The following is a 26758-nucleotide window of genomic DNA, read 5'->3' on the forward strand; positions in this document are numbered from 1 at the left end:
GCATACTTCTAGGATTCTATACATAGGAGGAAAATTAGGAGTATTTGTAAATAGTTGCCAGCTGGAGGCAATGATACCTTTTTTCTTTTCCTCCTATATTCCGTGTACACAAAGCTACTTAATATGTCAGACAGATAATCTTGTAAGGACCTTTGGCAAATGCTTATTTTTCATGGTGGCTGTCATATATTATAAACGGTTTATCTTCAATTGTAATGCTTAAAGTATTACTAAATCTACCACCTGTTATCAGTGGATTGGAGAGGAGAAACTTTTTTTTCTGAAAAAGGTTTTTAGACAAAAATAATGCTATAAAAGGGATGTCCTGTGAAGCTGAACCATCCATGGTTATATTAACTTCTTGCTACTTTAAACAGAGTAACAAAATTACTTCACTAAAACATTGCAGAAATTTTTGGAGAAAGGACATTTGCACTTTCATTAGGCCAGCTGATAGATGGTAGGTGCATGCTTTTAGACTTGTGTCCTTTTAGAGCTAATGAAAGGATGCTGAGCCTAAGAGATTTTTTTTTTTTTAGTCATGATCAGTTGTGTTAGTAAAAAGAGAGCGATATTGCTTCATCTTGAGAAAACTTTCCCTTCCCTCTATTACAGGTTATTACAGGTTATGATATTTAATGCGTTTTCTGCTTTCATCCTGGTTGATGAAAACACTATTTCCCCTACTCAAACCATATGGATAAGAGCTACTGCCTTACAATAATTCTCCTATTACTTCAGGAGGATGCACAGCATCCTGCTTGTGCATAAAATGTGCGAATATATTAAAATTGCAGAGGAAATTCATTGTTAAGAGATCTCCCAAGCTTGGAATCAAATTGGAAACTGTCTAAACGGCTGAATGAAGGGCTTTGTATTAAAAAGGCCAATCCCTGTGCTAATACGTGAGCGAACTCCTAAGCAGGGACTGTAATTTCTGTACTGGTATTGAGAGGCATCGCTCTCTCTGCTTACTATGGCAGACTGCACTGGGGCTGGAGCAGTCCTCTGCATGAGCAAAGGAGTCATAAGTTAGCCCTTAGCAAGTAATCCAGTATCAAATGGGTAATTCATCTGATAAATTTAGCCTCTCTATTTGCATTTGCAGTGTTCATGAGCCAATTTGTTTCTGTAATCCATCACCTGAATGTATTCCACAAAGTATTTTTCATGGGCTTTATTTTACTCTGTGGAGAGGTGCCAAGCAGTTTACTGGAAGTGCCCAATATCCTTTATGGGAGGTTTCACCTGGGCAGTGATTTGCCTCATAAGTCACAAGGCTCTGTTTTTCTGCGTTGTTATGGCTGGAGTACAAAGGCCACCGGGGCTTGGGGTCCTGCAGAAATGTCCCTTAGCGAGTAAGATTTGGGGCAGTTTGATATCTCTTTAGCTTTCTTCTCCTCATCAATAAGGGCCATCCTGAAGGTTTTGGTTGCAGCTGTTTTTCCTGCCTTCATGCAGATTTTCCAAGTTGCTATCTTCACAGCTGATGAATGCCTGTGATCTCACAGGGTGAAACTGGAAGCAGTCAGACCATTGTATTACTCTCTTCACTGCTTTCCCTCACAAAGCTTGCAAGGTACTGTTTGCTGTCTTGCTTCCTCAACCCCATAGTTCCAATAGAGCTGTTGTATTGGGTTGCTTAGGGGACTCTGGTTTCTCTGCCTCTTGAAACTTTTGTCTTGTCCCTTGGAGATCCTGCTTGGCTTTTCAGATGGTGACTGTGCCATGACCATGCATCCCTTTCCTTTCTAGTGCTGTGTATCAAGCCACTGAGAGCATACCAGGGTACCCCTCAGTATTTATGCTCTCATAACCATCCAGCATGCTCTGGATTCCATGCCAGCATTGAACATTCCCCTCAGATTTCCAGTCTTGTGTAAGTCTTGTGTTGAGGCAGGGATGAGTGAGGATTTTTTGGTGGGTGGAAGGTGGAAGGCAGCAGTGGGTTTGGAGAAGTTGTGGCACACTGATGTTTTTATGAGGGTACAAAATGCTCTCTGCATCCCTTTGAACTGTCTTTATATTGGAAGACCTCATACTCAGATGGCTCCTGCAAGGCCCCTTGTTGAAGAATTTATTCAAAACAGCTGGGGAGAAGCACAGCCCCAATGTTTCCCCTGATGGTTCCTCGGTCCTCAGTAGTGGAGGTTTCCAAGGAAGCACTGCCCATCTGGGGGAGCTGGAGGAGCCTATGCACTAAAATAGGATGTTGGCTTTGCTCTAGTTCTCTCCCACAGCACCTACAGATCCTGATAAAGTACCCTCCAGTGTAAATAGGTTGCTGTAAAAATTGTTCTCAATCCAAAAGTTTAAATGTTTAAAATACCTGTCCATTTTGAAACATGTCTGAAAACAACTTACCTCAGAAAATCGCAAGGTCACTTAAAGCTAAATGTGTTCATAAAACTGTTAAACCAAATTCTTCTATGACTTTCTATCTTTATTTGCCACGGTAAAGATTGTGCCAGTCCTACCACTCATTGGGGTTGTCTGTTTTGCGCATTTTGCCAATGTCTCAGTGTAGTGCAGGAGGGTGATCAAGCAGCAGCTCTGGAGTGGTGCTTGGGGGACAGAATATATAGCTGATGGTTCAGATACTGTTTTCAGCATCTTAGGAGATATACAGATCAAGAAAGGGTTCCCAGCACCTTCTAACATCGCAGTAGGTTTCCAGTACCTAAAAAAAAGCTAATGGGTAGCTTCCCACTTCCTTTTGAAGCATAGTAAAACTTCCTGAAGTTATTTTATGGCCAACTGCTGAATTGCTCTAGACTTTGTGTGTTGCAATTATTGGTCACCCAAAAACATGGTTTGATAGAGGCTTGTGATACTGTCTGCGCTGTGGTCTGGAAAACCGTTTGCTTCCTCAATCCTGATGGCAGCAGTGTCACAGCTTGGAGCAGGGCATGGATCAGCAATGGGACCATAACCTATAAAAGTGCTGTTGTCAGGAGCTTTTGCTTTTGCTTTGCTAAATGGAGCCTCATCTTCTATGCTTCTTGGCATCTTGTAGAGATTTTTCATGTCTCCTTTTGTGAGACTGACAACAGAGCCTGCAATCAATCCAGAAGTCGGGGGAAATGGCAATTTCTATGTATTTGTCCATTCACTCCAAATCCCTGAGATTTCCAGTTCCTGGGAGACACCTGTATAGGAACTGCATTGAAACAGCAGTGGCAGGTGGATGAGGATGCCCTTGAAGGCACAGGGGTCATTTAGGTGCAAGGATCGGGTTGCTATGCATGATAACAGCATGGGTGAGCACAGGAAGATGATGAGCTTGGTAATTAGGTGAATACAGAGCAGATATTTACCATCTCTTGTACCACAAGGAGTGCAAGGTGTCCCAGGAAATGATGAATCAGAATGAAAACAAGCAAAAGGAAGTAGTTTTTCACACAGCACAGAGCTAGGATCTAAGAGTACTTGGTATGAGGTGCTGCAGAGCTTGTAAGTTTTAAATACAGTTTAAAAAAGGATGAGCTCAACCAACAGAGGACTGGTGCAATGACAGCTATTCATGGCCTACGTGTGACCTTAGGTTCAGGGAGTGACTGGCATAGGGAAGTGTGTTGCTGTTCTCTTCTGTACTCAGCCCTTGACACATGGATCCCTGGCACCAGAAAAAGAACAAGCAGCTTTTTCTGTTTAATACGTTATGTGAATACATCTTTGATCAGAGATCTTTTCTTCCTATTCTGTTGGGTATTGTGGCATCTCATTAAAGCATTCCAAATATCCTGTCCTCTCTTGCCACAGACTCCAAATGACTTCATGTGCTCCACTGCTTCTTATTTCCAAGGATGCAGTTAAATTCGGGTTTGTCTCATTTGATTGCCTTTGCCATAGGTTACTGATGAGATATTGTTAGAACCTTGTATTTGCAAATGTATGACCACATGCAAAACATGCCATTTTGTGTGTGTCTACTAGATTAACATCCAATTTAGCACTTGTGTGAACAAAACTTCATTATTTTCAGTATTTTAGGGCAGAGAGGAAATAAGGAATAGGTTATTTTTTAAAACCTGAAACCTGTTTCCCCAAGAAGTGCCTTGGTCCTTTTACATAAGGTAGAAGCATCTGGAAAACAGAAATCCAAATGGGATCCTGATGTGAGTACCATTTCCTTCACTGGAATAAGGTTGTCCAGCTCCCTCACTGTGAGAACAGCAGTTACTGCATAGTCTTCGTATGCAGCTGAGGTTCATATGGTTTGTATGGTATGTATTTTACAGCAGATCAAGTGATATAGTTCATAAAAGAGGTCATCAATGTGATGACAAAAAAGCCCCGGTTCCTAACTTCTTAGGAGATTGGTACTAAGGATTTCTATGTGATGTGGCTTCAAAAGCTACAAACACATTCTACCTTCTGTGAGGCTCCAGTGTTGTGGGACTGGTTTAACTAAACAACACAGGAAGGAAACCAGTGCTACTGCTGCAGTATGGCCAGGATGTACAGAGTGTATCAGTGAAAGTTTCTTTATAATCAGACAAAAAAATTCAATGAAACTTGCTCAGTATCAGGTGGAGGTTTATATAGTGCCTGCTGCTCTGTATGCAGGATTGCATGATTAAAGGATAGAAATGTTCAGAACAAAAAGAAGTCCTATTTTTACTTCCAAAGCAGAAGAATGCACTTTTTTTGTTAAGGATCTTTTTGTTTTGCCTTTTTCTTGGTTTTTCCTTCATCTTAGGAGCACTGAGGATGAGGGAAAGTTTTATAGAAAATACAACATTTTACTAGGAGAGGAGAAAAGAGCCAGGACTGTTTTAGTTGATCTCATCTGCCGGAGATTTCCAAACCTGCTTCTCCTCAAAGAAAATATTGCCTTTTTTTGTGCTATTTTCTGTGACATTTCCTTAGTGGAGAACTGAGTTGGAGGAATCAAAACAACCAAAAGAGCTGGGGAGATCCTGGGTTATTGCAAGCCTCATATGTACGTTTGGGCTTCGAGAAACCTTCCTGTGTGGCTCACTGTGCTACAGCAACATTGACTCTCATGCTGAGGTGGACATAAAGCCTGTACACTGTCGTGAAGCTCTTTTTGGGTATCAACAGTGGTTGTAAGCCACCAAAAGAAGTGATTTTTCATTTACTAGGGATTGTAATAAGATATGAGATACGATTATAAATCTCCCTAAGGCTGTGAAGGTGATCATGCAGTCATGTGGTTGATGCTTTGGGATAAAATTTTGGAAAGACAGGTGTTGGAGAGAGAAATACAGAGAGTGAGAACCTGCTTGGTCTTTTCAGCTTCTGGAAACATGATATTATCATGGTTTAGATGGTTTGCCTCAAGCGGGTACCCTCGACCACACTGCTGGCTGCTCCAAGACTGGACACAAAAAGTTTTTCAAGACTGACCCAAAATGGGATCAGTTTTCCTCAAAGGTAAAATGGGATCCGTTTTCCACTGCTGCACTGCTCCTCCTCTGTTATCCCAGTGGAAACTGTACAGGCAGATCATGGAATACATGCTAGGGAAGTTCTTGGCAGTAGGAACTTTTCAAGCCAGACCCATGTTTTTGCACTGCAAATAGCTCAAGAGGATGGCTGCAGATCTCAGTGATGAAATTTTCAGGGGTTTATTTTTGTTTGAGTTTTTATTTTAAGACATCAACAGTATGATCACCAACTTGTCATTTCAGCCTCCTGTACAGCTCTGCCCATCTAATTTCTCTGTTTGCCAGAGCATGTTCATACAAGCTGCAGAGGGGATTTTTAGTCCATTCCCACACTACCCTCCCTGTTCTCCCCTGGTTTTGGTCAGTACATGGAGCCACGCTTGCAAGGAGGAGCAGACTGAAACATGTAGGTTGACTGACAATAGGGAAACATCTGGAAATCAGGAAACTGCAGAAAATGCTGGGAAAAGAAAAAAATCCTGAAGGATGCAATTAGGCAGCTGAGGAAAGGTTAGAGGGAGGCAGGGAGGAGCCAGCAGCATGCAGTGCTGTTGGGGAGTGCCAGCAGCCCGGGATGCAGGACCTGAATGCAGATGAAGCAGCAGCCGCCTGCAGCATGGAGCTGGCTCTCATGTAAGGGCTTCTCAATGCACACACAGTTAAAAATAAAAAGTGTTTGTACAGTGCTGGCTCTCCACATGCTAACATGAAGGAGAATGCAAATGAAAGTGTGAGCAACAAGGAGGAGGTGGTTTAATGGCTTTGGGGATTAGCAGCAGTATTTAGAGCCTTTCACCTCTCTGTTCCTAACATAAATCTTAACTCAGATTGATGGTTGTAGCCATCTGGCTTGTGTCTGCTTGTATGCCACGACTAGGGAGACAGGGAAACAACCTGACCAGCAAGGCAAAAGGCAAAACAAAATGAACTGACAGAAGAAGGCATCCTCTTTTCCAGTGTCGGTAAGAGCAGATATGGTGTAATTATTCCATTTCCCAAAGCTCAGCAGATAACAAGGGAGAGGGCAATGAAAGAGCCACAGGCATCACTTAGCACATGACCCCACCAGGGAACCTGTGGCTTGCACAAAGCTTATGCTCTGAGCAACTTGCTCCCAAATGTAAAGCTCTCATCTTTAGAGATCTAGTTACCCCAGGTAGCCTGGGGGTTAAAGGGAGACTTTCAATCGTAGGTTGACTTTCAACTGTAAATTATTTTGTACTTGAGTGGAAACTGTTCTCCCACACATCACTGATCTAATACCTTAATTCTATGTAGTATACCTCAGCTTATACACTGGGAAATTTTGCACTCTCAAACCATATGACACATTCTGGATTAGAAGGTTTTCTTGTCTCCTAAGCCTTCTAAATACTGGTGTGACTTTTCCTGGGGATGGGCTGACCCTTTCTGGTAGTCAGTGTCAGTTTTCCTCTCACTCCAGACTGCAAGATCAGTCATTCCTTTTCTAGCAAGGTCATCTTGGTAGAACTTCCCAAAATCCAGGGCTTTAATGGGGAAGCGATGTGAAAGGTCATTGTTCTACTTCTCCAGCCAGAGGAATAACCAAGTGTGGATAGATGTGTGCACACACTAGAGCATGTTTTGCTAGTCAATTATCTTTCAACAGCTCTAAAGTGAGGGTGAGAGGTACAGAGGATCTCACCTCTGGTCTTTCCAGTGGGGGAGTTTGGACAAGAAATATTGACAATATGTATTTAAGGAAATGTTTGCAGCTGACAAAGATTCACTCTTAGGTTCTTCTGTCATTTTATCCAGTTATGCTTTGGGATTGAATGTCTGTGGTGCGTATTTCAAACAAAAAGAAACTTTTCAAAGGCTTCCTCTAGATGGGGTAAGAAAATGTATAAGGAAAATTTTAAAAAATTTAAAAAACAGAAACAAAAACCCATCAAACAAAACTACGTATAACAAATCTTATGGTAATCTTGGCACTGATTTTGCTTTGTATTAGGCATGTAGAGCTTCAGTAAAAAATACTTTTACTTCTTTAGAACCAGTTGCCAAGAAACTGCCCTTAATATCATTTTTTTCGGGGGGTAAGTGAATGCATTTTGGACATAGACTTCTACACCACTGATTTTTATGTCAAATAATTGGTTTTGGCATAGAGCTCTGTCAGCTAAACATGGTGTTCATCACTTCAGCCAGCCACACCAAGGTCAGTGAAAGACAATGTTTTATATTTAACAGGGAAATGCTTCCACCAGATGGATTAATAGTGTGAGAGTAATAATTACAGACATATGAAGTGTCTGGGGATTGCTGTGTGCCAAAGTGAAACTCAGACTCATATCTAGATTGGGGTAAATTTTTCAAAGGCACCACAATGATTCAGAGATCATGTCACCAAGTTATTTGGAGCCAAACTTCCATTTTCAAAAATGGTATGGAGACTCCGCTGCCTTTCAGCAAGCCTTAGGTAGCTCTTCCCAGAAAAAAAAACAGCCTTTAATTCACAATTAGTTCACAAAAGCAGTCTTTGCCCCTTCATAATTATATTGCATAATGACTTCCCTACTTTTTAATAACACCAGATTTCTTGTCTGTGTCCATTATCACCAGCTTAGAAACTATTCTGTTGCTTTGGGAATTTTATTATCCAAGTCACTTACAGAACTATAATTAAGAACTTCCACAGAAGAACAGGTGATATATGTATGTTAAGATATTATATTCTGCTGATTTAGTGTCATATCTTAGATTAATTTGAAACTTTATCATGCTGATTTCATTACAAATGCTTCCATGGAAAGAACATGTTATCGGAAACTGAATAATTAATAATCTCTATGTTACCAAATGTTTTCTGAGCAGTTTGTTGAAGAACAGCAGAGCTCCAGTTGAAAATCCTGGCTCTGTTGAAGCCAACTACAGAATTCCCATGGGCTTTAACAATAATTTTCATTTTCTTATCTTAAAAATTACTTGTCAAAGCTCCTTAAGGTTATATGTATGTTGGGGGTTAGGATTTTTCCTTTTGTTTCTTTCTCTTAGGGAATTCTCTCCCATTTGTTGCTGAGAAAACATAACGACCAGTACTTAAGGGAGACAAAGAATGTAGCCACGGAGGATGGGGATGAGTGCAGCTGGTTGCTACTCTCTTAGCTGAGGGATTTTCTCTTGGGAAGGGCAGAGTTACAGCGGGAATTTGGGCTGGGGGAAGGGGCTGGCCACAGCCTCTTGCTCGCTCTCACTCTCGACATTGGAGGGGACACAGGCTGCAGTCATTGTGGGGAGAATTCACCACCACTGGAGGGGTTCCGTCTCCTGCTGTCTTCTCCTACCATGAGTGAAGCTCTGCTCGAAAGAGTGGCCATTGATTGCACTGGGACCTTATTAACACCTGACTTCACCAAAGGACCCTTCACCATCTGCTCGGGTGCCTCAGAGGAAACCCTGGGACTCCGAGCCATGAGCCCCTCTGAGGGAGCCTCTCCCGGCCCTGTTCGGGAGACAGGGATGCCACTGCCCAGCCCCGCCGTTTCTCTGCCGCTGCCCTGGATTTTTTGCTACACTGTAACCCAACACCCAGTGCCTGCCCAGACACCCCATGGCTCCTGCTACAGCTCCAGAGTTTCTGATACATTTTGTTTGCTACTCTGGCATCTGCTCGTCCCTGCCGTTCCAGCTTGCTGCTTCCGAGGTTCCTGCTACAGCTCATTTCGCTATCCAGAGGGGCACCGGGATCAGCTGCCCCTGGGGCTTTGCAAAGGAAACCCTTTTTCCATCCCTTCCGCCGTCTCACCCGCCATTACCCCGTGAGGGAGATGCGGCCGAGCTCGCGCCACAGCGCCCCCTGCAGGCGCGGGGAACCATCGCAGCCGCCCTGCCCGGCCGGGAGCCCCCAGCGCCCCTGCCGGCTGTGAGCGGAACTGCACCTGAGGGGAAACCGCCTGCGGCCGAGAGAGGCTGGTGCTGGGCTTCTGCTCTGTTTGCTGCTGCTGCTGCCGGTGTTGTTGTTTGTTTGCCTTATTATACATACACATGCTAGTAAAGAACTGTCATTCCTTTTCCCATATCTTTGCCTGAAAGCCCCTTAATTTCAAATTTATAATAATTCAAAGGGAAGGAGGTCATATTGTCCCCTCTAAGGGAGGTTTCCACCTTCCTTGGCAGACACCTGTCTTTCAAACTGAGACAGTATACAAATTTATATTTGAACGGTATATGCCTATGTGCCTTTTTCACCTCCAAAGCAATTGTTTGAAGAAAAGGAAAAAGGAAGTAAAATGTGCAGTGACTTTTTTCAGTCCTTTGGGCCAGTACTAAAATGTACTCAAGAGAAATGTAATGTGCTGTTGTTTAGTGCCTTCTGAAAGTTCTGCCCTCCAGATCATGTCTGAATGAGAGGGAAAGGGGAGAAGGGTGGATGCAGATCCATGTACTGAAGATTCAGCAAATTCTCACACTCCTGACTTTAATGCTTATAATGAATTATAATTCCCACTGGAGGTCTGTATTATTAACCAATTTTTCTGCTCTCATGATACTTGGAATAAAATTTCAGGCTCCAAATCTTGGTAAGAGCAGCGCCTAATCCTCATAGCCAGTCACATCATTTGGATCTCAGCAGAGTTTCTGGTGTAACGTTCTAACTCTGTAAAAATGGACCTAAATACTGCTGTTAGTTTCCATTGGCACTGCTTATTATATTGCAAAGCTCCTTTGGCCGTCATAATATGCATATATTCCTGTTTGAAAGATATTAAGACTCAGACAGAAGTTGTGGGCTTGCTACAGAATTTGCACAGGCCCAAATTATAGAATTATAGAATGATTGGTTGGAAGGGACCTTAAAGATCATCTGATTCCAACCCACCCTGCCATGGGCTGGGACACCTTCCACTAGACCAGGTTCTCCAAGCCCTGTCCAGACTGGCCTTGAGCACTTCCAGGGATGGGGCAACCACGGCTTCTCTGTCAACTTGTTCTACTGCCTCAACACACTCACAATGAAGAATTTCTTCCCAATATCTCAATTAAACCACCCTTTTGTTAGTTTAAAGCCATTCCCTCTTGTCCTCTCACTACAGGCTCTGGTAAAAAGTCTCTCAGCAACTCCATTTAAAAGGATATAAACAGAGTTTGTATGAATCAGGAATATAATTGACATAAACGTCTGTGATCCGTGAGCTCTCCATTAGATGATTAAGGCTCTGGAACATTGAATTACCAAGATGTTAACTAAGGCTAATAATTTCTCCTTTTTTAACTCAGCAAAACAACTTGTAAGAAATTCCTTTGTTACCAAAATGGAACTTTTTCAAAAGGAATCTGCTTTCCTTGTCTCTCATCTTAAGCTTAAAAATGTTTTGTTCCTAGCTAGCCCAAGTTCAGTCTTCACAGAATCATTTTGTTCTTAAATCAATTTGTCTGGCTGGCAAATATTTAGTAACTTCCTTGTGTGGTTTTCTAGTAGGGTAGCTAGTTCTCTTCTTAGCATAGCCAGCTGTTCCAAGGAAACCAAGCAAACTGAAATGTGTCAAGTAAACCAAAAGCTCTGAAGGAAAGAGAATGGAATTTCGTATTATACCTGTCTTAATTTGTAGAATTGTGTAAATGATGCAGAATTTTATTCCCTGTCTTTATTCCCTGCATTTCCTGTATCTCGTAGTAACCAGTATCAAAACCTCCTTTCCCCATCCAGCTCCAGATTTCACTGCAAAATGTTAAATAGGAGATAAGTTATGGGCAATTTGAAACATGGAATATTTCATTTTAGATGTTTGCCGGTATTCCTAGTAACCTTTTTCCTCTAATTTTTTTTTGACAGACGATGCTAATGAAGAAGGGGCTCAGCTGAGTGAAGAGAGAGGTGAGTAAAGAATATTTTACACTAAAATATATCACTTCTCTGAAGCATAAACCAAACTGAAAAAATTCTAGAAATTAATTGCCTTAGTCAAGATAAGCAGTGCTAATCATTATTGCCAATGTTACAACAGTCATCTCTGGTTTTTAACACAAAATTAGGGTGAACCATCCCTGATAATAAATAGTGCAGGGTAAGACTGGCTGAGACTACTTTTTTAATGTCATCATCTGTTACGAGCTTTTGGGTGATACTTCATTGCTTTTTATCAACAGCTAGTTTAACATGAAGGGGAAATAATAACAATTCTTCAGTGTCTTCGTCTGTAAAAAAGTGTGAATAGACCAATTCTTGAGTCATTTGCCATTCTGAATTGTGGTAGTGATTTGTTCGCAATGTAAACAGTAGCAAAACTCTTCCACAAACTCTTAAATACACTGAGCTTGATCAGACAATGGTTCAGATGATTTTTTCCTGGTCCTCATAATTTGCTGTTTAAAACAAGTGTCACTGTTTAGGGTTTGTGGATGACATGAAATGGAAATGATGGATAAGTACTAGGGGAAGAAAGGCCAGAGGAACAAGAAAAGGAGAGGACAGAGGATCAGATAACTCCCGTAAGGACAAAAGCTTCCATTCAGGAGACTTCCACTAGTTTTTTCTAGAAAGCTTCATCCACTTAATCTTGACCAGGTTTTTTGTAACAGGCTTCCACCACAGGACCTTGTGATACTTTCCCTGCTGACTTCACCTGGAGGCCCTCAGTGAACATCTGTTCCATATGGATCTCTATGCAGTGAAGGACCTCCTTTTATGTGGATATACTCTTCTGCCTCTCCTTCCAAAACAGCTAATACCCCTAGGTCTTTGTGACCCTGATCACATCATGGTCCAGTGACTGGAACATCCAGCTCTCTTTATGAAAACATACAGGATCAGAAAGAGCCACATGGAGAAAGGCAGGGATATACTAGCCAGAAAATAGAGGTAAAAGCTTTTGAAGCAGTATGTTGGCTACTTAAATTGGCAAGATTGTCCTAAAGACAAATGGATTATGATCATTTATACAACCACCTAATTACCTTAGAAATTAGAAATACTTGAAGAATGGTGCATATGCATAGGTGTGAAAACACAGATATACACAGATAGATAGGTGTTATAGATCAGTACATTCTTTTATGGCTGTTCTGGCCTGTTGATTTTATTACATATAATTGTAATTACATTTTGGTGTCAAGATTACTGGATAGGAACTTTCAGTAATTTTAATACAGTTAGTGTGATTGATATAGTTGTATGAACATACATAAAAGTAGAAAAAAAGAGCCCATCATTATATAACAAACATTTGCCAAAGATAATCCTGCAGTTAAATTTGCAGTATTCATCTAACATTTCCAATTTCATTTTTTATATTTATCATGACGTGTATTTTTATAAGCCAAATTATTTTGCATTTTTTGTCTTGTTGTTTTTATGGAGATTATGCAAATTAAATTGGTGTGGGATTTTTAAAAAGCATTTTAAATTAGAACTAAAAAGAAGTACAATTCTACTTAACAGCCAATCTACTTAATCTCTTATTTTTTGTCTTGTATCCTTCACAGATTCATTACTGTAGGTAAAACTACATAGCTACTCTGGGAAATTACCACTGAATTAATTTGAGGAAAATATTTCCTTACCTGTCTCTTTCTTTTGTGCATATGAGATAGATCACATCAGAGCTGCTCTCACAGGTCTTGGATGCTATGAGCTTCAACAGCACATCCTTGGTTATTTCCTCATCAGTTGGAGACATTTTGGGAATCAGTGCATTGGCTGTCAGCAATCAATACCTACAGGGCTAAAAATAACTATCTTTTGTATATCCACGCCAGTAGTGTAGCAGATATACAAAAGTTATTCCTTTTTGACCTATTTCTGTATGGAGTTTTTACTGATTGTAAGATGCGTTTACTGGTATTATAAATACAAACACAATTTTTACACTGAGGGGAGTTTTCATTTTTATACTCAGATTTTTACCAGTTTGGAGGATATCTGCTTTTTACTCTTCAAAGGGGAAAATAGAGAAGTAACTTCTAGTCACCACTTCAACATACTAATTGAATAATCATTCCTCATTACATTTGACTTCTTGGGTCATGACTGCAGCAGATGGAGTCAACAGTTGGCACCAGTATTGATAACCCTTTGTCCTTGAGCTGTCCATATCCAACCTGCTTTGGGGTGTTTCTTCCAATTCTTTTGCTTAAAGTGAAAAAGAAATGTTGGATTCCTAGAGAGCACATGCTGCAGACTACTGACATGTACAGAACCTTGGTGGAGATTCAAATCTGAATTTTACCTAAATCCCTGTGCCTCAGCTTCCTTTTGGCTGGGCATTTCAGAGGGCCAATATCAGACCAAGAGAAAATACAGAGAAATGCAAGGACACAAATGAGCTGTAGGCTCATTGTGTCTGTACCAATCACGTTTTGAAGAATGTGGTTGGATGATGAGATGGAGGTTACAGAATCAGTCCTAGTTTAAATCTGGTGGCAAAAATCAAAGGGAAAAAAAAAACCTGATCCTGGTTTGGTGTCTGCTGAAGGCAGTGGCAATATGTCCATTGGCTTCAGTGCACACCAGATTAGGCTTTAGGAATAGATAGAAAATTTCCTGGGAGTAAGAAATAAGAGATTACCAAATGAGTGTATTACTGAGTAATGGATACATTACAGAAGTAATCTATCTTGTGTTTCTACCACCCTGAAGTGCAAATACCTCATTACATGCAGAAAGGCCTTTTTTATTTGATTAATCTTCAAAATAAATAAGAGAATATCCTAATTACATCTGTGTCCTGGTTTAAAGGACAGGTGTCTGCCAAGGAAGGCAGGAACCTCCCTTGGAATGGAAAATATGACACTCCCCCCCCCCCAATGATTATAATTTTGAAATTAAGGGGCTTTCAGGCAAAGATATAGGAAAAGGAATAACAATTCTTTACTGGTACATATATGCATAACACAGCAAACAAACAACAATGACAGCAGCAGCAACAAACACAACAGAAATCCAGCACCAGCCTCTCTCGGCTGTCAGGCCCTTTCCCCTTGGGTGCAGTTCCACTCACAGCCGGCAGGGGCGCTGGGGGCTCCCGGCCGGGCAGGGCGGCTGCGATGATTCCCCCGCGCCTGCAGGGGGCGCTGTGGGGTGGTCTCAGCCGCATCTCCCTCACGGGGTAATGGCGGGTGTGCTGGCAGAAGAGGGAGAGAACGGGCTTTCCTTTGCAAACTGACAGGAAGCAGCCAGTCTCAGTGCCACTTGGGAAACTGAATGGACTGCAGCAGGAAACCTCAGAAAGAGCAAGCTGGAACAGCAGAGGCAGGCACACCCAGGGATGGCAAACAAAATGCAGCCGGAAGCCCCAGGGTGTTTGGGTGTCAGGTTACAGTGTAGCAAGCAGCCCTGAAGCAGTGACAGAGAACAGCTGGTCTGGGTGGAGAATCACTCCCCTGGGCAGCTCACCTGTGATGGCTGGTCCCCGGGGTCAGGCTGCACAGAGGGGGCGGCTCCAGCAGGGGACAGGTGCTCCCGGGTGCCAGTGATATGCGCACTGGCTCTGGGCTCCCAAGCAGCAGAAAAGCAGAGAAGCAAACCAGTAAGCTCCAGTCACAGTGCCAAAGGAAAAGAAAAAAAACAGGCAAAAACACACGGCAACAAGAATCTCTCTTCAGAGGGATCGTGCCGCTTGGCCGTGGAGACAAAATTGCCCCGCCAGAAGGAAGCAACCATGCTTCTCCCCAACTCCCACAGGTTAGTTCTCACCCACTGCAATACTCCTGGAGCTAGGGGGGTTGGGGGGGGAGCAGCGACCACTCTGGACACGAAACAGAAACAGAAATAAAAATTAGTATGGGATAAAAAACCATCCCCAAGCCAATCTGCCAGATAATATCCATCAATACCTACATTGATACTATAAAATCACCCAGCAGGAATGACCATTTTGGCAAGTTTATCACATAACATCACTGCATATACTGGACATACTAGAATAAGAAAGACATTTAAAAATAAAAATAATCCACTCTTACTAAATATCCACACTCAAATCCAGTCTTGTAATGGCATTTGACTAACAGGATTTTAACCCATCAGTCTGTTATTCTGAATGCTGAGTCTTGTAACAGTTGCTGGCTTAATGGCACCATTTAATTTGAAGTGCTTTGAGGCTGTCATTCGTCATGCAGTAGGTGTTAGAAGGGTTTGAGTCAAAAGGGCAGATACAGTAATAGCAGGTCCGGGCCTGTGCAGGTCTACATCTCAGCTTTGCTTTGTGAATGATTTCCTACATAAGACAAGGACCGGATGACCCAACAGTCAGTGTTTCCTGAGTGTTCTAATTTCCTTTTTTCTTTTTCCTTTTTTTTTTCTAATGGTAGGAGAATTGACTTATGTCACCACATATTAATGTTATTATGTGCTGACATAAGTCAATTCTCTTACAATTACCATTTAAAAAAAAAAAAAACACTCAGGAAAAACTTTCAATTCTGAATCTGTATTCTCCCTCAACCTTGTTCACCTTCAGTCTCTGCCAGGTACCAAAGCCTTTTGACCTCATCTCTAGTCTGTTGCCACACTACTGTCATTTCCCATCAAGTAGTTGTTCCTAATAAAAGCCCTGCTGGTTATGCTGTTTCTATTCTGTGCATCCTAATTAATTACCTATTCATTACTTAGAAGCCACGGGCAAAGATGAAGGATCTCATTCACATTAACAAGGCCTAATACCTAATAACACCCTATTACAGTCAAGATACATAAATACAGAATTTTTTTGCATGTTCCACTGTATGCACACCCTTACACTTGGAGATTGTTTTTTGGAGGGACTATCTTTTTTCCTGAGAGGAAAGTAGCAATCCCTTGCAGCAAGGCAAATTTGGAAGTTGTGAAGGATTTTGGAAATAGGTTACTTGGAGACAGACTGAGATTTAAATGACTTGTTGACCCCCTGAATTAGCCTATAAAGAAGAAATATTTCTCCCAGTAGTAGAGCTCAGAAACCTTTTTGCACAAATGATCACAATTAGAAAAGCTTTTAATATTATCAGTTCAGACGCCTGTCCAGGTGTGCTCTTTTTAAAAAGAAATTTGCAGACAAAATTTCTGTAATATTTAGCTAACTGTTTGGAACTGGTGGAGAGCAGAAAGGGTTAAGAGTTGTATTTTGATCATGGTAAACACAGATCCTTTTCTGTCTCTGGAATAAGGGATGTCTGCTAAAAAATAGTGAAATTGTGATTGAACTCTTGTTCTCCTGGGACACTGCCTTTACATCCTTTTGTGAGCATTTTGAAAGCTCTTTATAGAGTGCAAAAAGATCATTTCTTCTTTTATCTACTAAGATAGTAACAGTTCTGACTTCTCTGAATGTTCACCTCCTCCCTCTCAGTCTTTGGCTTGTCAATTAAGATGTTGGTTCTATTATCTAATGTATTCTAATAGTCCTGAAAGACCTGGCTGGACATTTGCACTTTAACTTGATTGACATTAGACGTGTGGGACTGGAGGAAACTTCACAGATTGGTTAGATGGACCATTCATCAGTAGAGAGGCAAGTGTTGATTGAAGCATTCCTATTGATTCAGTCCCCTAATGTCAATTATTCTCAGCCAAAAAAGAGAACATAGTAGGTAGTTCAGAGTGGCATTTCAACCAAAGAAGCCATTGATATGGTCCACCATAAATATTCAAGTTATTTTTTAAAAGAAATTGAAAGCATTGGCATGAAAAAGTCATCACAAGTCTGGTTATTTTCAGGATCTCTCTTTTGTATCAAAGTTCTTGTTGAAGTCTATCAGCATTGCTCTTGAGCCCTTTAAAGGGTTGACAAAGCATGTCTTTATTTGGCAGGTTTTGCCTTTATTTTTCCCCACAGATTTTCGTGTGGTTACTCCTGCCTTCTTCACTCCAGAAAAGAATTCATCTTAGCACTTGAAAACTCCTGTTTTCCTCAAAATACAGCGTCTGAATTTCAAATTCAGATGAGCAAACATGATAACATGACACATGACATGTCCTGTATTAAGTGCACTCAGGAAGTCTACCACATGGTATGAAGTCAAACCTCAAGGCTTGTTCTGCTTTGCAGTAACTGGCTTTACTTACTGATTGCTAAGGACCCTTCATGCTCTGAGCTGTATGTAGTTCTAGAAAGAAATGGAAATTCCCTTCTAGTAGAAATTTATAAGAGCAATGATCAGTTCAGCCTTTTTTTTTTCATAGTGGTCTTTCATTAAAATTAAGAAAGTGAGATAGAATTTAATTACTCACATACAGATCTCCATTTTGGAATTTTTGTTGATATTTTGAGCTCTCTTGCATCTTCCCAATCCATGGCTCTTCTGGGTTTTTTGGGCATAAGTAGGATTGAATAACTAGTTTTCCGAGAGGAGGGGCAGAGGATGTTTCTGTGTTCCCTGGGCTCCGTGCAAAGCCAATCATTCACTCCCTTTTTGTCTTTTGAATGAACACAATATTCTTAAGAGTTACAGAATATCCTGAATTGAAGGGACCCACAAGGATTATTGAGTCCAACTAGTCCAACAGTCCTTGAATCTGCAAGTGCCCTTTTCACATCCAAACTACTTTCATACCTCCTGTTTTGAAATTTTCAGCATTTTGCTTCTAGATATATGTCATTGTGGAAGGCTAGAACATAAAAGGGGAGGATCTATGGTTCTTAGCAGAGCCAAGTCCTTATGAGAGCTGGGAATTTGATTGTCAAGAACCATTTAAAACTCCAGCAACATAAAGAGTAGATGATTGTGTGGCATATATGTGACAGCAGAAGAAACCGTGGGAATTTTTGAAACACTTAAGCAATCTTTAAAACATGTGTAGATAGTTCTTTCCCAGTTGTTAATTAGCTGATCAGTTTGAAGTAATACCATGATTCTTATTTTCTAATGGCAACAGCAATAAGGGCGAATGAAGTTTCCTAGTTACAAGTGGTCAAAGTTTATTTCCAGCACACACAAAAATATGCTTTCTTTAGGCTTCTCCTGCACCCAAGCCCTCAGTTAGCCACAAGGAATCAGGAGGTTTGACAGAAAGTAGTTTTCCCATCATGGCTGAATACATTCAGTAGGTGCGATGAATTGAATTTTAGTTGTCTGTCAGTCGCTGCTTTCGTGGTTAAGCAACAATGTTCAAAGAATGTTTTAATTAGAGAACCTGCTTGCATGAAATGTCTTAATTTATGAATACCTTTTATGCTTAATTTCCAGCTTGGCCTCCCTTTTTACTAACAGGCATTCTCTGCTACCAGTTTGTACCTTGAGGTGTGTCATAGCAAACAAACAGTAATGTCATAATTTATGTTATGATGACAGGATATTTTGAAAATATGTAGAAAAAAAATCATAATTTTTAAAGTTTAACCAACTGAGATTAAACACTGTGTACTTCAGTCCCTATAAGTAAGGGAGATTTCACATTTAATGGACCTCAATTACTTTTTTACTCCCATTCCTCCAGCTTGATATTGCCTACTGTCTGAAAGGCTGGAATGGATTTTTTTCAACCCTAACGTTTCTATCTTGTAAAGCTTTCGTTTCCTTAACTTCACTATCAAATTTATTTCTCTACCTTTCATTTAATTATTCATTTCAGTCTATATTCATTTGTTATGTTGAAACAGTGACTGGAGAATTGAGCTGAGAGAAAAAAATCATTTCGTTCAGATTATTTCTCCACAGTTTCATAATGCAGTATAATAAATATTATGTTTAGAAGTACAAATTAAAACATTATTTGCTTCGGGTTTTTAATTACTGTTTCTGTAGAGATAAAGAGCTTGTGAAGCAGTATGTTATTTCAGTATGAGCTTTCTTCACTTCTGTTCTGTGAAAGTCAGAGAAAGTGCAGTCCAAACTGAAAGACAGATACATGTTATAAATCTCATAAGAGATGATGCAATAATTAACTTTAATAACAGAAAGATAGGCATTGAGTACTGAATGGAGTGCTGAGATAAAACATAGAGTTGTGTTATCACACATGGTAATATCTGATAAAATGAAACCATTTCCAAATAACATATGTAATTTATAATTTTTTATGTTTAAAGAAGGCCAGACTCCATCTCCCACAAAGAGCAAAGAAGAGCAGCCTGAGGACCGGCAGGATGATGCTGAAGGTAGGTGGTCTAACAGCTTCTCAGGGCTATTAATCAATTCACATTTGGAGGAAAAGTTTATTTTGAATTCTTGGGAAAGAACTGGAAAGCTTTCAGTTAAGAATGCCATTTGCACACTTGGGAAGTTCTTTTTGGCCTGGATAAGTCTTACGTAGTATATTTCATCCTAAGGTAGATTCACAATTACAAATCCTATTTTTGTATGGTAGTCTACTGATTATTGCTGATACATCTTAATAAATTGCTGCTGTTTTATCTCTAACCTGTTCTGACGATGTAATTAAAAGCCGAAGTGCAATCCACATGGTACAGGGCTTGGGTCATAGTCTGATTGGTTAAGTTGGCCAGGTACCTGCAGCTAAACATGGAGCAATATAATCATCACTTTCCTTTTCTACAAGAAATTTTTGCTGTTTTCCTTTTTACAGTGTTTATGTTTCTAGACCTTACACAGTGTAGTGCATCTATCCGCAGTTAGAAGTCACAGGTGATTAACGTTATGCCTATAGTGTTGCTCCTCTAAGGATACTTTCCTCCACTTGAGTCTGCTCAGGGAAGCTTGTCCATGTGTATGGATGTAAATGTGGTCTATGCTGTTGTCAAACTGTATCAGAGTGTATTTTCGTAATCTCTATCTCTTTGGGAGAGTTGATTAAAGATGTTAACATCAAAGGCTTATTTTCAGAGTGCACAGTTTCACACTGCTTTCAGAGATGTGGAAGAGCAAAACACCCCAATGCTGAAGAAATTCCCCTTCTGTGAAATAGTTAAAAGGAGGAACCTTAATCTTTAATCCATGACAGTTCCTTATCATGGGTTCTTTTTGACCTAATATTCCTCAAATGACACATCTCCTTTTGCGCCTCAACCAGTGGCTCCACAACCTTCAGCATTTTGACCTAGCACTGTGCATTCAGCTCCTAAAATATTCTGACTAGTGTATAGTGTGAGTCACAAAGAGCAGAAAAGGGTTAACATCTATCATTTTAAGTAACTGCTAGTAACATCCTGTCATTAATGTTGTGGCTGGTTGTTAATGGCAAGTAGTTAAAGCAATAGCTGTCATCACCTGGAAGGTGTGGAGGGACCCAAGAAATTTCATCACTCCTGTGTGTCTTTCCTTTCATGCTGCACTGAACCGAGATTAAATTAAAATACCAATTTTATGTTTGGATTAGAGAATTTAGCGATGACAAACCACATGTCCATTTGTATGGGGGCTAACCCACAGGTGGGATCGTGGTGACACTTTCAGTGTTCCTAAACAGGCAGAGCAATAGCTGGTTTACAATATATTCTTACATGGAGTGTGGCTAAGAGTTTTCCTTGTATCTGTGTCTTAAAAGAAACCAAAGCAAAACAAAAAGAAGAGAAAAAGTATTGTCAAAGTGTAAACTTTTCCTTCCATTCAAAAATTAACTGATGATGTTGTTTCATTCTTTCTGTGGCTCCCTAGATACTGTTTCCTATTTCTCTGTGCCTATCCATGTTTCCTGGTGACCTACAGTTCACTTTGTGAAGCACAAATAAATATGTTGGAAGGGCAAAGTAAACAGTATGGCAGTAGAATTATTGCATTACTCCTGAGCTGTAAAATGCCTGAACTCCTTGAATTTGATGCCATACAGAAGATTTTGCTGGTGCAGAATTGAAGTCTGTAAAACGTAATCACTGCTGCAAGATTTAATATAGCCAGTGGCAGATCCCCCATCTCCTAGGCAGGAACCAAATCTGTAATGTTTAGGATTGAAAGTCTAAATTTGGCCTTGAGAGTTGTTGTGATGGAGGAAAGAATAGGTGATTAAAGTGTTTGCTGAGGGGCCTGTGGAGAAACCTGGATTGGGTTTCTTTGGCATTATCTGTGCCTCTGGAAGAGAAGACAAGAAGTTGGGCTCCAGACACTGAATTCCTGTCAAGTTGGCAGGTGGCCGGAGTCTAATGTATCATACCTGTGAGCTATTTCCATTGAAGTAAATGGGATTTGCATGTATTTGTCTGAGAAGAGGATTTAGTTTCTCTTGGTCCAATTATTAGCTGTTGGTTTTGACTAATAAAAAGAACTTTTAATGGAGCACCTTGAAGATTATGAAAGTTCTGAATATGTGACATGAACCATAACTACATGTCTGAGTAATTTTATTTAGGTAGGGGTCTGTCTTCACTTCCAAAAAGCTACCTTTTTTTCTTTTTAATGGAAAAACTGAGTAGCTTATGCATATAAACAGTCTTGAATAAAACACAACAAAGCCAAACTCTGCCTGAGGTCAACTTGGTTGAATTTCCCTTAGGGTAAAACTGAAGTGCTTTGTGGTGTGTTTAAAATTTGGGATAGTTCACTTTAGGTACCCCAGGTTGTTTTGTTTGGTTTTTTTTTTTTTTTTAAAAAAAAAAAAAAAGAAGAGAGGAAAGAAAAAACCACCCAAAATCACACACACAAAAAAGTAAACAAATATTAAAAAAAAAAAACAAACCACAAACAAAAACCCCCAAAAGCCCAACTCTTACCTTTTAACAATAAAAGCAAGTCCAAATTTAACATAAGGTATTATTTTCCCCTCGGTAACATGACCAGCTATAAAATATTTAACAAATATATACTGAGACATGGGAAGAACCCAATGTATTTTACTCTGCTTGGTTGTGAGTGTCCTTTTAGATTGAAGATGGGAGTACAACTTGCAATGATATCAGCCTCATGTCTGCCCTCGTGGCAGTCTCTGAAACCTATTCCACTGAGTTCAGCAATATTTCTGCTGTAATATTTTTCTCCAGCTCACCAGGCTGGTTCATTGGCTAGAGGCAATGGAGCAATATCTTTTCAGTGCATGTAAAAACCTCCACAGAAGATTGGGTACAGTAAGTTCCTTTATTATTACCTTCCTTGTAATCAAGGAAAGGCGAGTAAGGAGCTTGTTTTGCAGTAAGCTAAAATAAACATTTGACATGCTAATGAAAGCAATCTTACATCGAACCACTAAAGTATTAATGGTGTCTGTTATTATGCTATTAAATATGTTGTTCTCCACCTCCAGACTGTTGGTAGAGAAAAGTGTGAGCTGCACAGCAGATTCTTATGTCAGTGGTTGTATTCCATAGATTTTCACTGCAGAGGTATTGTCTGTGAAAATGGATAGACTGGGAAACATCTTTTACTCGCAGATTCCCTGCAGTATTTCAGGTTTGACATGTGCAAACTTGCCATATAATTTTCTGCTTTTTTGTTCCTTTTTTTTTTTTCTCCCACCACTTTCCCGCATCCTGGGAGAGTAAAAGCAGGCAGGGATAATTTTGTCTTTCCCTTGGTCAGGTGCATTCATTGATTGACTGATTGTAAAGTGTCAGGTGAACAAAATACATTTGGCACTAAACAAAACATACACACATCTTACTTCAGTAGCTTCATAATGCAATCTTAAAGTGGTTACATAAATAAAATGGCAGTACTTGTCACAGCATAGCAGCCATGAGTTGGCACAAATGCCACAGTCACCCGTTCTCATCCTACTTATTGTCACCAAGCTAAGGCAAATCATTTATACAAAAGCTTAACAAAACAAAAATTTTAAATGTTCCTTGTTTCTCTTACCTACCTCCCCACATGTCCTCCCATATCTAGTGAACAGCATGGTGTGTGCAATAAATTTTTCCGATAGTGGGAGAAGCAAAACTGTTTGCCCTTTCCTTCTTTATGGGATTTCTCAGATATAAAGCAGAGCCTGCCCAAGAGCTGCCCCATCCATTCCCTTCATGGTCTGTGTGAGATCAATATTGTATCAAAGATGAGTAACACATCCAGTAACAGCAGCACAATTGCCTGCTTTTTCTCTTCCTCCAGCAGAAAAATAATCAATCCATGCTGCAAAAGCCATTTCCTTGCCCTCCTTCAAGGGATGCGGAGACAGAACTGGAGCTCTGGAAGTTGTTTTACTCCAGCTTCTCTCAAAAGCTGCTCCCCAGATGAATGATCTGATTCATCCTGATAGACTGATAGGCTGTCGGTCTCCCAGGATCACCTGTGCAAGGAGCAGGTCTGTTGGAGTTATTTGTCCAGGATGAACTTTGTCTGCTTTCCATTCACTTGGTGGGAAGGAGAACAGGTTGATGAATAAGCCAAACCACAAAGGTCAAAAGGAACACAAATCACCTTTAACAGAGTTGATGGTGTTGGTTCCTTTGCCTGATGGGGTCATCACAATCTGGCCTCTTGGCTTTCTAAGCTAACATCACATGTCTGAATGTTGTGTCAGAAATATAGGCTCACCAGCTGGCACCTGCCTGACTTGGTGGATGCTCTGTCCATGAGAGATGTCAGTCTGGTGATTGAAATACATAGCAGAAATAAGGCAAAATAAAACTATATCTTATTTTGACAACTCATTGGTCCAGCAGGTCATGGCCATTCAGTAGGATTTTCATCAAGAGGGAGACACACAAAAAGTTTTTGTGAAATGGTAAAAAGCATATAGTCTTGGGACTAGAAAATAAACCTCTGTTCATGGCTTAATCCTCTGAGATTAACATAAGGCTTCCTGTTCCTGCTTCTCCTGTATGTGCCATGAATTTTGCAGCTGTGCTGCTCACTCCCTAGCTTCATGGAGAGGGATCTAGTGTATGCACCCACCATAGTCCATGGTACTTGGCTTGTGCTACATCCCTCCAACGTGGGCTCAATCCTCTCTGGAGCTGGTGGGATGCACAGAGTAGCTGCTCTTTCTGGCCATTACACAGATGTTCTAAGCATCTTTTCTAAGGCTCTTCTAACTGTGCAGGCCTGATTGTCTCTCTCTTTAACATATGAATTAATATTATCTAGATTTGACTTCTGATTAGTTTTAATATGTTCTGCAGTTTATAGCAAGCAGTTCTTTTATCCCAGGATAAATTGTAGCTACATTCTTACTTTGCATCCCATGGGGCAGTCATATTCTTCAGTAAATTTCTGCTCCAATCATAATGTACTAAAAATGAACATTGAGTCACATAATTATACTTCAAAAAACACACAGTCACTTATTCAGCCTTAAGAGTGCTGCTTTTTATTACGATGGCTTAGAACTGAGTGTCTTCTTTTTGCCACCAAACCTAATCCTTTAGTAAAATGTTAAACGAAGATAAAGTGCTACAGAAGAAATTCCCTGGGAAAGATGTGTATCAAACATGTCTGTGAGATGTTCCACTAACGGTGTGCTGTGTGCTAGTCCAAAAGAGAGCCCAGAGGTCTAGCCACGGACCCGTCCACACTATGGCAGGCACACACAAATATATGCAGGCAGACAGGGTATGCTCCTCACCCTTGAACTGTTGTGAGCACACGCAGTAGCAGAGGCGAAGAAGTAAAAGAGAGGGGACTCTTCGTATGTGTTCCACACAGATGTTTATTCAGGTGACAGGGACGAAGAGCCAAATTGATAGGAGGGTCCAGAGATTTTATACTCGGTACAAGACAGGCAGGGAAAGGGATTACATCCAATGGAATAGGGACAAGTAGGCGGGGTTGACAGTAAAGGAACCAATGGGAACAACACATAGGAGGGACTTAGGGAAGGATCCAATGAGGCATCAAGGAACAAAGAACTTTCTAGAACATATGCATATTAATCAAGGGAAATGAATATATGTAACTCCATACATGAAACTGGGAGGGGAAAACAGTAACTTATCAGGGGAAAACATGCAAATATCAGAATAAAGGAATCATGGATTCTCACCGTAACTGCAAAGTGATATACTAAGCTTGGATTGCTGACCACCACAGCTGATGGTCTGCATTCTCCTCAGGAGACAGAGTGGCTGGAGCCACCTGCACTGCCACAGTTCACCTTAATGCAGATGGGTTATATTTAAAAAGTGGCAATTAACCTCCATCCACTGTGGTTGATAGCTTCTCTTTTTGCTTCTGTTTTGAAGTCTACCATCTGTCTTGACTGATTGCAGCTTTCAGAATATTAGGTGATCACCTTGCACTTAGCCAGGAGTAAAATAGGTTGTTATCTGTATTTTCAGTTGTATTTTCTCTCTGAGCAAACATTTCTTAGAAGATTCTTTTCATCGGTGAAGTGGCTTCTGCTGTTTCATCGAATTGCCTTGCAGTGGCTGTGCAGAGCTTGGAAAACGCAGCTCATTTTGGCCTCTACAGGTGATGTGCAGTCCTATTGTGTTGGCCATTTACCCATTTGGGTTTCTTTTAGCAACTGAATGTACATCTGTGTAACAGAACCAGGAAGACACTTGCAATTCCTGTTTTCGCCCTGAGTGCTTCAGAGTAGATTGTCTTCCTTCTGAGATGAGCTAGGGTGCAAAAGACTAAGTTACTGGGGTGACTAATGCAGTGTTGTCAGAGGAGAATTCTACACAGTGACACACCCCGAGTCACCTGCCAGGGACTCATCTGTCAAGGAATTCATTGCTCATTTTTAGGCGTGATGTGAATAACAGTAAACCGTCACAATTGTTTGGGTCCAGTGCAGAAGATGGGGCTGGTCCCTTCATTCCGAAATACTGATGCCAAATAGTCCATGGTTTTGTTTGCTTTTTGTGTGGGTTTTTTATGAGTGTAGTCTTCTCTGTGGCTTCTCTGTCTGTTTCTTCAATTTGTGAAAAATCAAAATAGGTCTCGAGTTTTATTTTGACTGCGGCTTGGAAAAGAAGCCATGTGGCTGTCTGTCATGGTACATAGTTACTCAGATCTTAGGCAAACTGTAAAAGTATGAACAAAGAGTAAATTTATATAGTAACAATAAAATTTGTGCGTTTATTTTGCACTTGCCCTCACGGGTCGTTTTGTTTCTCTGTCTCTTGGATAGGGCTAATTGTAGGGCCAGGAGTTAGGACTTCTCTATAGTGCTGTGAACTCTGCATCAACTCACAGGAGCAATTTCTGTCCACTTTTATACACTACGAGAACAGTAGTAATACTGTGCACCACACTGTGTGTATTTTTTTGCATCAAAATTCCAGTTCTATCTTTGTTCTCTGCACAGACTGCCTGTGACATCTAGGGTGTGATATCCATCCATATTCTGGTTGTGTTGGTCAGCTCAAGCTTCCAAGAGATGTCTCCCTTCATTTGTTTTGAACCATCACAGGAATAGTGATGCTCAGCATCATTGGTTCCACACCCCTTGCCCAGCACCTGTATTGCACAATCTGAGTCAATGGAGAGTTACATCCAGTGAAAAGCCGGGTGAGCACCATGTTCCCAGCAGTGAGTTGAGACAAATGGGCATGCTCCTGTCTTCCCAGGACTTAATTTGATGCTTGTATTGGGTTGACCCTGAGTTGATGGACAGTCTTTAAGACCAATGACGC

The 26758-nt window shown here is 40.7% G+C and overlaps 1 protein-coding gene across 6 annotated transcripts in view; it reads left to right on the plus strand.

Annotated features, from left to right (window-relative positions):
- Window positions 1–26758, plus strand: part of MACROD2 (mono-ADP ribosylhydrolase 2) — an 884685-nt gene that overhangs the window by 793750 nt on the left and 64177 nt on the right. For 4 of the 6 annotated variants that reach the window (XM_082303078.1, XM_082303080.1, XM_082303082.1 and 1 more), the window contains exons 10-11: window positions 11212–11253; window positions 19382–19450. In XM_082303078.1, the coding sequence (XP_082159204.1) occupies window positions 11212–11253; window positions 19382–19450 (111 nt within the window). The remainder of the gene's footprint in view (window positions 1–11211; window positions 11254–19381; window positions 19451–26758) is intronic. The other 2 variants (XM_082303079.1, XM_082303081.1) reach the window with 1 other exon arrangement.

Source organism: Coloeus monedula (assembly GCF_965178545.1).
Source record: "Coloeus monedula genome assembly, chromosome: 2".
Lineage (NCBI taxonomy): Eukaryota > Metazoa > Chordata > Aves > Passeriformes > Corvidae > Coloeus > Coloeus monedula.